Source organism: Amphiura filiformis, chromosome 8 (assembly GCF_039555335.1).
Source record: "Amphiura filiformis chromosome 8, Afil_fr2py, whole genome shotgun sequence".
Lineage (NCBI taxonomy): Eukaryota > Metazoa > Echinodermata > Ophiuroidea > Amphilepidida > Amphiuridae > Amphiura > Amphiura filiformis.
Window position 1 is genome coordinate 20,594,407 of NC_092635.1, and position 18,090 is coordinate 20,612,496.

Consider the following 18,090-nt stretch of genomic DNA (forward strand, 5'->3'; position numbering starts at 1 on the left):
TTCAACTACGCTTGTTACTCTGCGACTAATCATGCTAATACACAAGTGTACAACGCTACTCTACGCGTCCATATTAGCGATGTTATCCAGCCACGCAAAGAGTATGTTCCACGATGTACACGAATTAAATAATTTTTCTATAGCGAGTCCAGTGGATTTTGGTTTGGATTTCTTCAAATACTGTCTAATTAACCCCCCCCCCCATTGCCCAACATGGCAACAAATTTGGTATCCCCTGGAAAGACTGAAGGTGACACTGTCAGGTGTAGGCTAGACTCACACACTTACGGACTGGCTCGAACCATTTTGTCTGTCTATGGGAAATACACACTTAATGATTTGCGCAGGTCAAAATTTGGTCAACAGTGTCGGTATATAAAATTGGTACCCACCTTTAATTGTGCATAAAAGACTTGGTTGATACAAAATTAAGGATCGAATGCATTTTTGTGTCCAAAAAGGCAACATTCTGCCTGAGCTTTGTTGCAAGCATGCATTGTAACATCTCCACCAATTTACTGGCCCAACTCAAAACACATGGCCATATGTATGTTAGCCTATTAATCTTATTTTACAAGTGGAAAATGTATATTTTGTGCTATTCTTTTCTGCAGGAATTTCCAGTTTAAGTCTTCCAAATTGTCAAGAAAAGCACACAGATCACCAATTCTTCACAATGTATTGCCAGAACCAGCATCTACCTCAAACAGTGGCTTTGGAGTTATACCACAGCCAACTAAACCAGGTATCCTCCAGAAAGGTCCGACAGTTCAACCTGCAAAACCAAGCATCTTTCAACAGCCACCAGCAACTCATCAAACTTCCAAGCCTAGAATGTTCCAGCAAGCTCAAACTTCCAAGAAGCTCCCTGGTAAAGCATCTCAAGCATCACTGACCAATTGGTTTGGCCCTAAAAGTAGCGGGGCATCATCTGTCGCGGGTAGTAGTGGTAGTAGTGCACCCGTGGGGAAGAAATTCCCATTAAGTGACAGTAGCAATGTGCATCATAAAAAGCAAGCACAACATACAGTTAGCAAATCAGTGGCATATGGAACCATTCCCAAACCAGTGGCTTCTGTGTCTCCCATGCAAGCTCAGAAGAAAGGAAAGTAAGTTTGATTCTTTTACTAATTAGTGAAACTTTTGATAAATGGTGTCTAATTCAGCGAACTGAAATATTTTGAGTAATTTTTTAAAACTATAATTTTTACAATATTATCAAATTATCTTTCAGAATCAGTATCCAGTCACAGCTAACAGAGGCTGTATATCAAACATCAAAACCAAACTTGGGTCTTGACTTTTCTCTTGATGATGACGATCAAGATTTTGCAAACCTTGAAGATGATATTGAAGAATTCACAACCCCAAAAGGTATGTGCTGTAACATGCATAAGTTCTGGAAATATTTGACTATTACATTTATATAGAATGTTGATTTGAAACATGTCAACCATTTAACAAAACATGAGGTGTCTTTAGCCTAAAGTTGCAAACTATAAGAGATGAAGGATAATTTATTAGCCAGAATCCACAAAATTAGCAATATTTCCTATGTACAATAAATGTATAGATAACACAATAACTTTCAGGAACAAATTCATCACAAAGTTGCATGTAATGTTGTTTTATTGCTTGGGCACTGAGGGAACAAGCTCTGGTCCAATTGGACCTATCTGGGTTTATACTTAGTGTAAGAGAGCACGGAATACTAATAGGATTAGAGTTAGGGTTAGGATTTAGGGTTGGGATAAAGGTTAGGGTTATAGTTCTAGTTAGGATTAGGATTAGAGATAGGATTTGTTTGGTGCTCTCTTACATAAAGGATACACCCTTGTCGGTATGGTGACTGAAGGTGAATTTTTGTGTTGGATATTCAATCATTGAAATGTTTTTCCTTTTCCACATAGGGAAATCCAAAGCCAAAGCATCATCCAAGGAGGGTGCACACAGTATGCCTCCAGGTGAGACCATAGATCTAACACTCACACAGGCAGAACCAAGTGCTACATGTCAGATCAATGAAATAAGTAGTGAGAGCGACAGTGAAAATGAAATAGGTAAGTATTACACATCTATCGGACTTGGAAGAAGTTTTTTTAATTGTTTATGATATTTGCTCATTTGATACCAGGTTAAAAGTTAAGGTCTCAACATTTCTTGTAAACCTTTAAACAGTTATATGTGAAATTATATAAAACAGCTATCAACAGACAAGATGTTTGCAGTAAAATTATAATAATCCTGAATTACACCTAAGATTATGTCTAGATATGTATACGGATATGTGTGCTTTTCAACCATTGCATGGTTCCCCCATAAGTTTGATTATGGGGGAACACAAGTCTGATCTGATAATAGATGAATTCAAGTAACTAACAGCAATGTTAGCCGACTGGCTTGAAACACAGCATGTTGACACATTTCCCAGGAAGATGAGAGGAGCCAAATTTTCCACAAAATTATAAATATTTTCAGCAATTTCTAATTAAGTGGGGAAGTAAAATACCAAAATTTCACAGGAAAGATCTTGGTTTCCACATTTTTTCCGACCATGGTCAAGTGCCATAAACAAATTGCAATTTGCAATGTGTGACTTGTCATCCACCAAGTGTAATGTTTTGGGTTGCATATTGGATTGGACATGATGGTGGAAAGAGAAAAGTGGACATTTTCACCCCAAAAATTAAATTAAAAAGTAAATTTACACAATGCAAATATGCAGAAACAAATGTTCTTTTTTTGTAGGTCTTTGTAGATAACCAGAGATTTAAGAGTTTGCGAACATTCCAAATGTTTGAAATTGTGAAGTGTTATCCAATTAATATCTAGATTACCATTCTGACAGCAGACACTAACAATTACATCTGTTGAATTTTGTAACAGCACCAACAGGAAGCCGAAAACGCTATTCACAGCGAGCAAGGCGATTTAATCATACTCCTGCTCCTTTAGTTAGTGATGACAGTGATGAAGATGACCAAGAAACTAAAGATCACCAACAAAAAGCTGAAGAGGGGAATGATGGTAAGGTAGATTTTACTGAAAGGGTCATTTTTGGAAGGTAACATATATCAGAAGTGGGTAAATTCAAGTGAGCCATCACACCTGAAATGTGAAATGATGCAGGCTTTGCGGGAATTTTTAAACTGTGTTCCAAAAGGAAGCTGAACGTTTATAATGCAATACAATATAAGGTTGATTTTGCAGCAGTGCCTTTCCACCCAATTGGGCAGTTACAACACCGGTTTGGTGTGGATGGCCACAAGTAATGGCGGAATGAATTCTGACCATCACTTGGTTCATCAGATTAGTGTATACTTCAATAGAGGTGGGTGGTAATTTAATGGTTCTGTCAATTAAGGCTGGATGACTTGGGAGTACAGGTATTTGAAATGATCAAGCGCCCCTCTCGCTCATGTCTCTCATTGTAATAATTATATTTAATAGGCAGGATAAGCCTACAACCGGTCTGACTCAAATTTAAAACTTTAATGTTACACTGGTCCACCACATTAATGTGACACTTAAAAAAAGACTTCAACTTGCATATCACCATGCTAGTAATGCTGTGGATGATATTGCTGTCTCATGCATCACCTTTATTGATACTCACCAGTCTGTAACAAGTCAAACTGATATTTGTATGCTATTTTTTGTAGATCAAACCGATGATGAAATTGCGAACATCATACCGCTACCTCCCCCGTCTCCTCCACCATTCAACTTGGCAGAAGTTGATGATGATGACATGATCCCTAATTCACCTGAAAGAAGACCAACTGACCTTGATGACTTTGTCGATGAGGATTCACTACCTATGAGGGAGGAGGAGAGTGACTTGGAGGACTATGGATTTACAGTTTCAGAAAATGTCCCCAAGGAGTTGGAGAAGACAGAAGGTGTTGAAGTTGAAAGGTAATCTTAGCTTTTTTAATATATTTGGAGTATCTGTAAATTCATTCCTTGCAGGAATATAGTTCAGAGTAGCATGGGTGTGTGAGTGATTTAAGAAATGTTTATCCACAATTGAATAGTACTCTACAGGCTTAAATTTGAAATTGACTAATTGAAACCAAGTAGGTCGTCGTGGGTGGAAATTGAATCCCGAGCCGGCACTTCCCTTTGTTTGTTTGTTTTTCTGGTTTTGTTTTTTTCAAGCTGGATTGTGTGCCAGATGGGATTTGTGTTTATTTGGTGCATTGTTTAATTGTAACACTTTGGATTAGTGAACTGTTTTGTCTTTATATGTTCACTAGGCGGCGGTCACTCAGCTTTCGCGGTTTGTAAAAGCAGAAGAATTCCTGTTTGGGTGGTAAAAGAACCTAGACATCTTCTTGTCTCGCATCGGGAAATGTCATGAACCTGTGACAATCTGTGGTTAGATATGCAGGATGCATTGCCCCATTACCTACTTTAATTGAAACCAATTGCTCTCTTTAATTTTCCTTTAACAGCATCAATGATATACAACAGTACAACAACCATCCTCTGCTACAACCACTTCCTGAAGGGGTGAGTCTGCTGAAGTTGCTAACATGAATAAACATAGTGTATAAAATCCATTTCAAATCTGTCTCTGAGTGCTAGTCCAATAGATTAATTTGAAATTTTGTACATAAGGGAGGGAGGTATGGGTTACCTTAAAAAACAATATCTGTTGATGTGAACTTTTTCCTTATTGCATCAAAAACTTAACTCAAATTGTGCATGTTTGTTCCCTCTTGACCATTAGATAACAGAGGCTGGACTGCAAGAAAGATCTGATGGTCTGAATAGTTTACTCTTTGACATCATGGAACGTGTGTGTGATCTGCTGGATGCCTCCATCTCATCAGAACAAGTTGCTGCATGGCCAACAGATGTAAAACAACTCTTATCTCTCAGGTAAGGGAGGTGTTTGTACAGAAAACTCCAATTATCTGAAACAATTTGTCAGATCTGATGTACAGGGTTGTGCAAATTTGCACAGATTGCCGTATTTCATTTCTTCAACCTGTAGTGTTTAACTTCACACTTGTAACATGATTGCAAAAGTGTATTTTCTGGTTTGTTTCTTGCCAATGCCAACATAAGCATTGTAATGGGGTTATTTTGGGCTCATATTGAAATACCCTACCACGTTTTCATACAGAAAGAATGCAGGATTCCCCTTGCTAAGCGCACGCCTCAGGAAAGCTTGGTCATAAAACGGATGGATTATATGCATCAGTGATACACCCTGCCCAGGATTTTAACAAAAGAAGGCTAGCACAGGATGGCGCACACCTTCCTGTGTAAGGGAATTTCAATATGAGCCCTTAAAAGTGCATACATGTAGTTGTGTCCATCGTTACCCACATACACACAGAGTGTGTGACCAAAACTGGAACAAATTATACAATTGATGAATCACAGTTCTCATTGTATAATACATTGCTTGTTTGGAACTTTGCCCCATTATCAAGATGTCTAAAATTTTGTAGAAAGCGATTATGTGAGAAATTATGGTGTTGAATCCAAGCATGTACATCAAAAGGAACAACAACATTGGAAAGACATTAATGAGTGGGAACTAATTACTGCAATTTTGTGGAGTGGGCTAATGAAATTGATTGCAGCTGATAAGAGACACAGCGAAAAACCTGTGGAGGAGGTTACAATCATAGTTAACCAAGTTCTGCATTATTTTCTCAACCACCACTGTTTCCGTGTTTCATTTAAATATTGGTTGAGGTGAGTGAACAGACTTACAGTGTTTGTAAAGTATTTTTTACAGAATAAATCAAGTCTCGTTTATCTTCAATGTTGCAGGAAGAGAATACGAGCTAAAAGGAAACAAGTTGAATCCCGTCTCAGGAAATGTAAATCAACCGTCAGGTCCGACAGTCCAGTATTCTCATCACAGAAGAGGAACTCATCAAATGGTGCCTTTTTATCCAGTACTGACCACATAACACCACCACCATCATTGTTAAGGACATCGAATAGTATGCCTAGCACTATGTCAAGTATAGATTCAGGGTATATATCAACAGCCAGTAGTAGGGAGTTCTCTCCCATTGACAGGGTATCTGAATTCAAAGAACCAATGGCACCTCCTGCCAGGAATGTCACTCCGTTAGTGACAAGAACATCAAACGCAAGTCCTGGTCTTGTCGGAGGAAAGCCATCTTTTGTGCCATTGCAAGCACCAGGGAATGGCAGAACTAGTACAAGCCCTAGCCTTGGTAATAGACTTAATGTCAGTGCATTCTCAGACTCTCCATCTTCCAGAAGAAGTAGCATATCAGGTCTTCCCAAATCTCCATTTGGAGGAGATAGTTTCTTTGATGATGAAGGGTGGAGTGGAATGGACGACATGACATCACCTGCTGCATCTGTGTCAAGACCATCACCATCTGGGTCGGGAAGTTTTGGTAATTTGGCAGGTGGCACCTTTGGGAAGTCAAGTCCTGTAACAGGTGGTGCACCCATGATGCAAACTTTGCTGACGGGTAGAAAGGGGAGTAATGTGCAATCAAGAAATCAAGATGGTGTGGATAACAGCTTGATGATTCAAGGTATGAACTCAACTGTATCAAAGCGCATAATAATTTTATATGAAACACTTGTATAAAGTATCATCCATTATTGTTTTAGTCCATTTACTAATAATGCAGGTAATCAAATGTGAAAGTATTTTGTCAATTGCACTGTGTTTCCAACTTTAAGGTGGAACATCATCACAGGGAGTAAATTCCAAGTCCATGTTCATTTCAAGTTCTTAAATGGTAGTTGCAAAGTTGATCTAGCAGGTGCTAATATGCAATTGACATCCACTGTCAATTGATGGTACTGGATATCAATTGAGCTTGACTAATATAAACCTTCCGCTTAGGAGGAGTTAAAAATACATGGTGATATATGGTGCAGTTTATCTCTACTTTGCCTCAAGGTTTTTTCTGCAACTCACACCAAGAAAATACATTCTTAGCTTAAGTTTGATCCTCTAAATATTTCATAGAATCAGCCATCTGTTATTTTGTATAATTTGTTAGTAAATCACAATCAGCTAGTGCAATTAAAGCTGCTTGAAAACTATAGACAGCTGCATTTTTTTCATGGAATATAGTAGCTAAGCTAAGATTATGATTTTATTCTGTTTCTTTTCTTTTCACTCTTGTTTGATACTGACACCACTTTTCTATTTCAGCTTCACAATCCAAGAGTAAATTTGCAGGACACAACTTCAAACACTCCAAAGAACTGGTGAAAGTGTTCCGCAAGACATTTGGTTTACATGAGTTCAGACCTAGCCAGCTTGAAGCTATCAATGCGGCATTGTTAGGAAATGACTGCTTCATCCTAATGCCAACAGGTGGTGGGAAAAGTCTAACCTACCAGTTGCCAGGTGTCCTGGAGAATGGCGTCACCTTTGTCATCTCCCCTCTCAAATCTCTTATCCAAGACCAGGTGGAGTCCTTATGTTCACTGGACGTCCCTGCCTCTCATCTCTCCGGAGATATTTCTGCTAGCAAGGAGAACAATATCTATAGACAGCTGTCATTGAGGGACCCTGGTGTGAAGCTTTTGTATGTTACGCCAGAGAAGATCAGCGCTAGTATGAAACTGCTCAGCGCTATGGAGCATCTGTATGCCAGAGGGATGCTTAAGAGATTTGTGATAGACGAGGCTCATTGTGTCAGTCAGGTGAGCAAGTAGAGAATTTGTGTAAGAAATTTTCAAATATTGCGAAGATGTCCACTGCCAAAGTAAATTTTAGAATTCAGTATTTTTTGAAAATGACATGGCATGTAACAAGAATACATGCAATTTGTTTGTTTGCCTAGGTCGATTTGTAATGAAAGTATGAGATTTAATAAAACTCTAAGAAAGAATGCAAGTCAGTTATTCCATTGGTCATCTTAGTCATGAAAATGTAGGATTTCATATCATACTGGTACTAGCAAAACCAATTTGAATTGGAAAAGGGAAAACCTTTTCATCTTTGCAGTAGACTGGGAAGACACCATATGGGAACACCATGTAGAGCTCTACATGCTGTTCCCATGTGGTGAAAAACAAAAGGTCAAGCATGGGCACTATGGGTCAGTTCAAACTTGCACTATTTTCTTTCACAAATGGCATGCAAACATGGTCTTGTCAGGCTTTTTTTAAAATTCAAATAAAGCAGAAATCTCTTCTATTTACCATAATTTTTCAGAGAAAGTTGCAATATACAGTCATCCCTTACACACAATTTTATCAAAATATCTTTCAATTTTATAATTGCAGTGGGGTCATGATTTCCGTCCTGATTACAAGAAACTCTCCAATCTACGTGAGAAATTCCCTGGCGTACCCATGATGGCATTGACAGCGACCGCTACTCCACGTGTCAAAACGGATATCCTTCACCAGCTGGCTATGAAAAACCCTCAAGTGTTCACCAGAAGCTTTGACAGGACGAATCTGAAGTTCTCTGTGGAGAAGAAACAGCCCAAGAGGTTATCGTCTGTCATCGTGGACACCATCAAGAAACGCTTTAGGGGTCAGTCGGGCATTGTGTATTGCCTGTCAAGGAAGGAGTGTGAGACAGTGGCTCAGGATTTGAGTAATCAAGGTATCAAGGCATGTCCTTATCATGCAGGACAGAGTGATGGAGAGCGTTCATCAGTACAACAGAGCTGGATCAGTGGAGCTTACAAGGTATTAAGATCATTTTAGTGTAATGCAATGAGGCATTGTATGCCAACTTCCACCTAGTGTCTCAATGATGTGGGAGAACCTCTTAGCTCTGTAATTTTCTGAAACCAGTTGCCTTTTTCCATATCGATGAAGATAGGCCTGTTGCCCATGGGGTCGGCGATAAGTGCTGGGTGCGTTAGTGAACTCAAAAGTACACAAGAGGAAGTTTGAGGGCTTTGAGCGAAGTTGAGCACTCTGTGTATGCTCAGATGAGTGATGGCAGGTCCAAACGATGTACCTGCATCAGCTGAACTCAAGCATGCACAGAGGGCACAGGCAAGGAACTTTCCAATCTATGTATATAAGCCTTTTCAATATAGAGGTGAGATGTGACTGCTACTGGCACCTGCTCATCCAAATGATAAATGACTTTCTTGCAGATTTATTTTTTATTTTTAATCAGGCTTGCACAATGCTGTTCACATGATTTACACTTACAGTCTTGTATGTTACAGTAATGACATTAACAACATGCTTGTGATGTTCAATTTTGCAGGTTGTATGTGCCACCATAGCCTTTGGTATGGGTATAGACAAAGCCGATGTAAGGTTTGTGTTTCATTTCTCCTTGCCTAAATCCTTGGAAGGATTCTATCAAGAAGCAGGCCGTGCAGGGAGGGACGGAGACCCAGCAGAGTGTATACTGTATTATAGCTACTCGGATGTCACAAGGCTTAGGCGAATGATGGAACGTAAGTTTGAGGATGGGGAATTATGGTGTTCAGAGTAAAAAAAAAAAAAAAAAAAGGGCTGATAAGAAGCAGATTATTACAAATTAGGGCAATGGTGCATTTTGTTTTGGAGCAATTTTTCAGCATTTTGTTGTTTTATTTGAGAAATGTTTTCATGCAAATAATTTTTTTATCTCATACATTTAGTTTTATTCAATGAATCCTATGAAAATCCATCTATACTTTTCCTAAATTTTCATATCTGACCTACTCTGCACTGATTTGACATTAAATATTTGGGATTTGAAAAGTACAGGTAAGGGAAATATAGATACGATGAGCATTAGTGTGTGTCCTTCTGATTGTGTGCCCGATAACACAATACTTTTTTATCTAAGCGAGTATCGGTGTCCATCTTCTTTAGATGTATCTTAAGTAGGTGGTGGTTGAGTTCGGAGGTGGGTCATGGATCAAATAGGGTTATATTTATTTTATATCAACATTGTCCTGGGTTAATCCAGCTGTGGATGCCACTGGAGCTTTTTGAAACTGCTATGTCAAGAGGGCCAGTAGTTTTGAGAACCACATATTTCAATCACAACCCTCCCTGTGACCATGACGAAACGGGTGGGGTATCTAGTGGTTTGCGAACCACCTTATTCAAATATTTTATCTGCAATGTGTGACATGGAAAAGGTTGGTGATATCAGTTTCTACACATGGACTGGTGGTATTCATAGATAGCCAGAAATTAAAACCTGCTACTTGAGAAGAAGAAAAAAAAGAATATTAGCCAGGATTGTCTTTTTTTTATTATCTTCAGGCGATTCAGGAAGCTATGAAGCCAGGAAGACTCACATTGACAACCTCTACCGGATGGTGCAATACTGTGAGAACCAGGTTGACTGCCGACGTGCTCAGGTTCTCAACTACTTTGGCGAGACAGGCTATGACAGGGAGAACTGTAGAGCCAGTCGACAGAGCACTTGTGATAACTGTATGTCAAAACAAACATTCACTGCCTTAGATGTAACAGAAGAAGCTAAAGCTATAGTGAAGTTTATCAAAGAGACCAGTCCGGACACGGCATCTGGTGGACGGGGGTACAAGAAACGTGCCTACAAGTCTTCATCACAGTTCACCATTAATCACTATGTAGATGTTCTCATGGGTGAGTTTTGCTGAATTTCCATCAGTCAATCAATCAATCAATCAATCATTTAATCAATCAACATCGGCATACCTACTTTACAATTAAATTTAATCTAAGATTAGCAGATGTGATTAAAAGAAAAGAAGATCATTGCCAAATGAATTAGTCAATCAATTTTGTTGTACCGGCATTGAAGTATGCTGATACTCGACACAATAAGCTAAAGCCAAGAATTTTCTGCTTTACAAATGCTAAATTCCGATTTTCTCCGCTTTGTAATTTTAGCACATTTCTGACATAATAATATTTTAAATTGTTTGCAAACAATCCAAGAATAAACTGATTAAAAAGCCCGGCCAATGTGACGATCATTGCGATGTTGCAAAGTTGGGATGGGTGATTGGGTATCATGGCTGCAATGGGAGGTAGGACAGGCGTTGTATGGTAAATCTATGACAGATTTGACTGAATTTAATGAATTTTGAAGACCCATTTCATTTAGTAGTTTATTTATTTCTTTTCAATTGTATTTTTTTCTTTTCTAGGTCATTTTTGCTTATTTAAAAAAAAAAAATTCTCAGAAATGCGTTTTCCGCTTTACCTCCGAATTCCGTGATTTTCGCGGAATTTCCGCAACGGGGAGAATTCTTGGCTTAACAATAAGCCTTTTTGCAAATTCAAATCAAAATGCAGAGATAAACATTGTATGAGGATTCGATACCGTATTTCAATGAGGGTGAACTTTGCACTTTTTAAGAAACGCTTCCTGCATGTGTTTTGCATAGTTTTTGGTCTTTGATATCCTCTGAACACTTGCATAAGACAATGAAAGTATTGATGAGCTAGCTAGCTAGAAAGTAAAATCATGAGGGAAACCCTTTCAGGCGTGGTTCATCATCAATGGAGGAGATTGTGTTTTCCATCTCGCCAAAAAGACCCGGATGTTGATGCACAGTCCAATATTTGCGAAAGGGCTTATTGGAGATCACTTGGATTGAAGTCTATTTCATGGGGGCAAATTTACTTCTCGGTAGAACAGTCATCAACAATCAAGTGTGACCAATTTTTCCTTAACAAATTTGATTATATTTTTTATATCTATAATTTACAGGCAGCACAGCACAAAAGATTGTCAACAACTGTCACGACCGTAGTGCAGTATTCAGCCTGATGAAGAAGAAGGAGTTCAACCGAGGTGATTGTGAGCGTCTCATGAGAGAAATGGTGATTGAAGGCATCCTGAAAGAGGACATGTTTATTGGTCACATGGACCAGGCTATCAGCTACTGTAAAGTGGGACCTAAAGCTTATGATGTACTGAATGGGAGAAGGAAGGTAATGCCAACAAATTAAATAAATCAATACATTTTATTCACACGCTACCACATAAGACTAAATGCAACCCAATTGAGTTAGCAACCTTAACTTTTTTGGCAGTGTCAGAAATATTATTTCCAAAATTTACAGGCCCTTGTAAATTTTATATGGACCCAAACTTAATTTTAAATTTGACACATAAAGCATGTTTAACAGTTTGAAGAGTTAAATGTTTCTTAAAAGCGCATTGATTTATAGTGCGCTACACACAGGCATAAACCCACAAGCCTCAGCACACTTTACAGGAATTCACTGACCAATGTGGCACAAGACACACACATAAACCATTAAGCAACAATCATGTTTAATGTTACTCTGGTCCACATTTTGTGACACTTTCTAAGACTCCAGACTCGCCATCAACAAGTACCAAACAGCAACAAAGAAGTTGTGTAGAAGTCAACATTGAGTCTTGGTTTGCTGACATATGTATACAAATTCCAAGGGCCCTGTAGGTCAACAGGATAGTGTATCAGTGGGCATGCAGTGATTTAACAGGCATGCAGCCTGAGGACCCCACTTATCTCTAACAGTAACACTGTTTCCAGGGCTTTTGAGATGAATAAGGGCTGATGCCCTTTTACAACTTTTTGAATTTCAATGCCAGAAACTCAATGATAGTATTAACTGTCAGTCTTTTGTCAAAATAAAATTGTTTAGATACAAGAGTCCAGATTTCAAGTTAATCAGCACATTTTTGTTGTCTTTGTTGATTGTTCTCCAGGTTAAGCTCCGTGTCCAGGACTACAAAGCAGCGAGATCAAAGCAGCAACAACAGCAAGATGAATCTGGGTACTCCCAGATGACACAGGATGCAGGGAAACAGAAGCTGCTTCAAGAACTGAGAGAATTGTGTCGTCAACTGGCCCAGGAGTATGGTGTGAACAGTGCTAATATATTCAGTGGTAAGAACTTACAAGATTTGCATAACAACTCCAAGATTTGCATAACAACTGTTTTCTATAATTTGATTAGTAGGTTCCAAGTAGAGTTTCTTCCACTGATTCAGGGAGACATGCCGCAAAATAAGGTCATAGGCCTAGAAATATAATGCTGTGTCGGACATAATCCTTGAACACAGCAAAAGTTCGAAGTCAACAAAAACATTTGCATCCAGCGATGCTGAGGTCTTCATCAGTGCTCGGGGCCCCAGTTCTATAAAGAAGAAATACTCAGAGACTCGTTTCTGACTAGAAAACATTTGCACGAACGTGTTTTCTAACCCGGGTTAGAAAACATGTGTCCGACACAGCATTATATTTCTAGGCCTATGGCCTTATTTTGCGGCATGTCTCCGAGTCAGTGGAAGAAACTCTACTTGGAACCTACTAATCAAAACTTTTCATGCCGACATAGCCACCTCTACTTTGTTTTCTATAATTTAATCTGTTACTCATATTGTAAAGTTCCTAATTCATCAATAGACAGGCATTTTTGACAAGCCAGAATTTGATTGACAGCAGTTACTTGATATCCCCTATTAAAAAGTCCTAATTTTATTTACTGTCCCATTATGGGATGCAATATAAACAGAACATTATTTGTTAATAATTCTGACTATGAACATTTGAACTATGCCGGTGTCTGTAAAGTACAAACTTGACCTGTCCTGAAGTCTTATCTATATGTCCTTTGGTACCTATTCATTTCAGATTTGACATTGCGAGAGATGACAGTTAATATACCTTATTGTGAAGATGAGTTATTGAATGTGACAGGGGTCACAAAGGCAAAGGTCAACCGATACGGAGCCAGATTCTTACAGGTGCTACTGAATCATGTGACATCCTCATCAGACATGAATGATTTTGGTAAGTAAAATCAGTATCATAGTTGCAAACTCCTTGAATTTTATGTTAGTCGGCCGGCTGTTTCCACATGTCACTAGCTCCCAAGTGCATGGTGACAATGCATGATTGATTAAGTTAGCTCAGTTCTATTACGCTATACAATAAAGTGCATCAAGGTTAGAGTAATGGCATGTTGGATGTCAGAGTGGTAGTTTCAAATTGCATGTGTTAACCTAATCCTACAGGGCATATGCACACACATTGTCCGCTTAAACGCACTGGTGGCAATCTCAATTTTGAGACGAGATTGACTATAGTTATCAGAGAACTTTTTTACTACTATAGTGTAGTGCATGCATTGTGTAGACATGGAAGTGGAGTTCAGACTGGGTGATTGAATCATGCTATGAAACATTGGCATCTCATTAGCTTAGCAAGAGCGATCATTCTTTTGATGTGATAACAAGCGAATGCATCAGGAAATGCAGAAGTTTTCTTGTAGATGGGGTAGTATGATTATAATTTAATAAAGAGCAAGAAATTTATGTGTAATGACTGCTCTGTGTCGGGTTTTGACATTGTATATATGATAGACAATCCACAAAGTCTTTGAGATGTATAGTTACGCGACAAAGTTGCTCCACAATGCACACCTTGGTCTGGGGCGGACATTTTAAAAATGAATTTAGAAGAGCAGCAACGACATCACTTGCATTACATTCCAGATGTTAAATCTACATCATATACAAAATTTGAGGAAATTAAATGCAGAGTCCATTTTATTTTAGGGCCATTTGTCTATAACTGGTCTTTACATGTAGCCCTATGGAGAGAGTGCCCGTTGAGGCGCTTATAACCCCATTTTAGGAACAAAATGTGATTTAAAAAAACGGACTCGTCTGTAATTTTCTAAAATTTTCAGAGTATGAAATATGAACATGTAAAAGTATAATCAAGTAGTTGACTTACCTGCTCTTCTCCGAAAAAATAAAAAGTCCTATACCTCAATGATAATGAAACCTAGGTGTGCATCCCAAGAACCTACTGTACTTGACATTCACTAGTGCACAATGTTCAAATTGAAGACAAGACTTTTTTTAAACATGACATATTAAAGGTAACGGTAGTGTCGGGTAATATTTGTAATGCGTAATAAGTTGAATTTTAGTCTTGGGTCTTCTCTGTGACAATATTTAGAACATGGAAAACAGAAACTTACTACAGTATAAAGAGATAATATAAAGAGCATTCGAAATTATCAATAACACGTTTGAAACAGATGGGTTATAACAGATTTGAATTGTTCAATGGTTATAACGTCTTTGGTCAAAGTTCAGCTGAAGAGAGCATGAAAGCACAATGCTTGTAAGTTGATGTAAAATCCAGAAGAGCAAGCCTGTGAATAAAGTACGGTATATATAATTCTGTCCAAATTTACTTTATTATAAATATGTTTGATATGTGTCTTTACAGGTGATGATAATGCATTTGATGATACAGAATTTGAAGCTGAATCTTCACATTACTTCAACAACAGCGACTTATCCTCAAGCAGCACAAGAAAACCAAGGGCACCCAGAAAACCACGCAAGCGTAAAGCAACAACAAACAATCAGACCACCAAAGCTAAACGTCAGAGAGCATCCAACGACAACAAGAAATCAACAAGTAGTACAGCCGGTGGTTCAAAGAACTTGCAGAAATTTAAATTTTCAAATCGGAATTCTACAATGGGTGGAAGTTCTAGTTATGGTGGGGGTGGGGGCGGAGCTGGAAGTGGTTATAATCCTGGGTTTCTGGAACCAAAAGCAAGGGGTAGAAGTTTTCTAGCCAATCAACCACAGCTTATCATGATGAAGAAATAGCAGTGGTACACAAAGGCGATAAATAGGTTGAATGATGGGTTTTCAACTCTAAAATATATGTTTTATCAAAGTGCCAGTGTATTTTATCATGATGCTACAATGTCCAAGTTTGAAAGCCACCTGCAATTACCCAGTGTGTGCCAGTTACTCATATGTGACATGATCAAGGGGAATGAGTCGCATGTCGACCCTGGTCAAAAATGAGTTTTACACATGTTTCTAAAAAGGACATTTAGAGCTTTCAGAAACGGAAAACCCCATGTTGAAACAACTTGTCTTTCCGAAGTTACGTCAATTAATTAATCGCTGAAAACAATATAAAACAAAAGAATTTAAACACTTTCTTTGCTAATATCTCAAAATCAATATTAGCGACATCCAACTCATTCCCCTTGACATGATCAAGGGGAATAAGTCACATGTCAACACTGGTCAAAAATAAGTTTCACACATGTTTCTAAAGAGGACATTTAAAGCTTTCAAAAACTGAAAACCCTTTGTTGATACGACTTTTCTTTGCGAAGTTACGTCACTTGATCAATCGCTGAAAACAATATAAAATAAAAGAATTTTAATACTTTCTTTGCCAATTATATCTCAAAATCAATATTAGCGACATCCGACTCATTTTCCTTGAGCGTGTCGCATATGAGTACAGCCAATTACTGTCTTTGATATATACTAAATGTTATGATCCATCACATTGAAACACTGCAGTTGCCGGAAACCGACATATAAAGAAAATATGTAGGAAAAAATTAAGAAAAAATGTAATTTGTACCAATATTGTCACATAAAGTCACATTCAACATTATTATTAAAGCACATTTCTATAGCACTCTACAAATAAAACAGCGCTTAAACATCCAATATTAGTGTGTATATTTTCAACAACATCTATTGCAGCTGCTGATGAACTGAAGGTGTTTAGATCTAAATGATATCACTGCCCTCCCCATATGACTCATTAGCTCAGTTGGCAGAGCATCGGTCTGGTGATCCGAAGATCCCAGGTTCAAATCCTGGATGGTCAGTGAATGTGGAGACTTAGGTTAAAACCATTTCTTATAATATTGCAGTGTTGTGATGTGATGGGTCACATTTTATTAAGGCCTAAAAAAAAAGATAGTTTGCTTGTCCTCCACAACTTTTTCAGAATTGGGTCGGTTTGTCTGGATTTTTGTTATTATTATTTTTTTTTAATGACTCACTATTGTATAGGCCTGTAGGCAATGAACATTGGTCATGTTGAAAGATAAATCAATACTTCACTTCAGACCTTCAATACGCAAGATACCAAGATACGCCACATAGAAATGGATCCAATTAGAACGGCAGCATAATTTCAGACATAAGACGCAACGTTTACTGGAAATGTTGATGCAGGAATGGACAGTTATAAATATTATAATTGTGTTTACAGTAATGATTTTATTCTGAAGAAAATGTTGGCCAAATTTAGCTTCCAAATGAAATAACCATTAAATTATAACAATTAGTAGGTTTTTAGCGGGTTCGCTAAAAACCTACTAATTGTTATGAATTCCCGTCGTAAAAGCCTATCCCACAATTAAATTATAAACTAAAAAAAAAAAAAAATTAAAGGGCCAACCCTGATTTTGGGTTGGTAGGTGGAGGACAAGCAAACAATTATTCTTTTTTTGGCCTCATTGTTGGTGACAAGGTTTTTTTACCAAAATGTAAATCATTCAGTAGATCTATACTAGGCCAGAGAACACACTTGAACTTGTTGGACTCACAGTGGCTGCAGTTGTTAATATCAATGTAATGTGGCAATTGAATCAATCAAATTTGTAGCAAAATGGTCACTAACAATTAATTTTGCATTATTTTGAGTTTTTTGACCATGTGAGTGTTCAAGTTTGGGCCTATTTACTGATTGACAAGGGGGTTGTATCAGGCCTGCCATGTATTCAACTCTTAACATCACTTCATGGGATAATTTAAGGCCACTGTTGGCTCATGAATTGATATTTTTACCTTGTTTTATAATTGTGTCCGATTTTAAAATTAAGTGTGTCTTAACTTATAAAATGTGGTTCTGTGATTGAATATTTTGTCATACATTACTTTTATTTTTTAACAAATTATGTCATTATGTACTATTATTTACAGAAAGACTAATTGAATTTTGATTTGATTATAAAAATTTATCATTCTCAGGTGTGTGAGAGTTCAGATTTCAGCTGATTTCAGATTGTTTGGTTTTGATTTCCAGCTTTTTTTGAACACTTGCTCTGTACAAATGTATAGGATCCGGGCTTCTTATATGTGGTGACTCACAGTCACACCCCTGTATTCTCTTTTTTTAAATATTTTAAAACAGTAGTGGTGCATGAATTTGTTTACATCAGTTTTATAATACAATATAGACACATCTGTCTTAATACGAGAAAACAAATTTGTTTTTTGGCCATATTGAAATTCATTTTGTTAAAGCCATAATGTACAATCTTATAAGTTTTAAAAAAAATGACTTACGTCCTCCCATAGAACTGCATGTT

The 18,090-nt window shown here is 37.8% G+C and overlaps 1 protein-coding gene across 1 annotated transcript in view; it reads left to right on the forward strand.

The window, feature by feature from the left end:
* LOC140158783 (uncharacterized) overlaps window positions 1-17,043 on the forward strand; it is a 30,039-nt gene extending 12,996 nt beyond the window's left edge. The window contains exons 2-17 of the mRNA XM_072181997.1: window positions 615-1,109; window positions 1,235-1,374; window positions 1,911-2,060; window positions 2,887-3,027; window positions 3,663-3,918; window positions 4,458-4,515; window positions 4,736-4,887; window positions 5,794-6,542; window positions 7,175-7,671; window positions 8,257-8,670; window positions 9,206-9,401; window positions 10,204-10,551; window positions 11,645-11,868; window positions 12,635-12,815; window positions 13,563-13,721; window positions 15,174-17,043. Coding sequence (XP_072038098.1) covers window positions 615-1,109; window positions 1,235-1,374; window positions 1,911-2,060; window positions 2,887-3,027; window positions 3,663-3,918; window positions 4,458-4,515; window positions 4,736-4,887; window positions 5,794-6,542; window positions 7,175-7,671; window positions 8,257-8,670; window positions 9,206-9,401; window positions 10,204-10,551; window positions 11,645-11,868; window positions 12,635-12,815; window positions 13,563-13,721; window positions 15,174-15,565 — 4,552 coding nt within the window. The 3' untranslated portion in view covers window positions 15,566-17,043. The remainder of the gene's footprint in view (window positions 1-614; window positions 1,110-1,234; window positions 1,375-1,910; window positions 2,061-2,886; window positions 3,028-3,662; window positions 3,919-4,457; window positions 4,516-4,735; window positions 4,888-5,793; window positions 6,543-7,174; window positions 7,672-8,256; window positions 8,671-9,205; window positions 9,402-10,203; window positions 10,552-11,644; window positions 11,869-12,634; window positions 12,816-13,562; window positions 13,722-15,173) is intronic.
* Window positions 17,044-18,090: the final 1,047 nt, after the last annotated feature.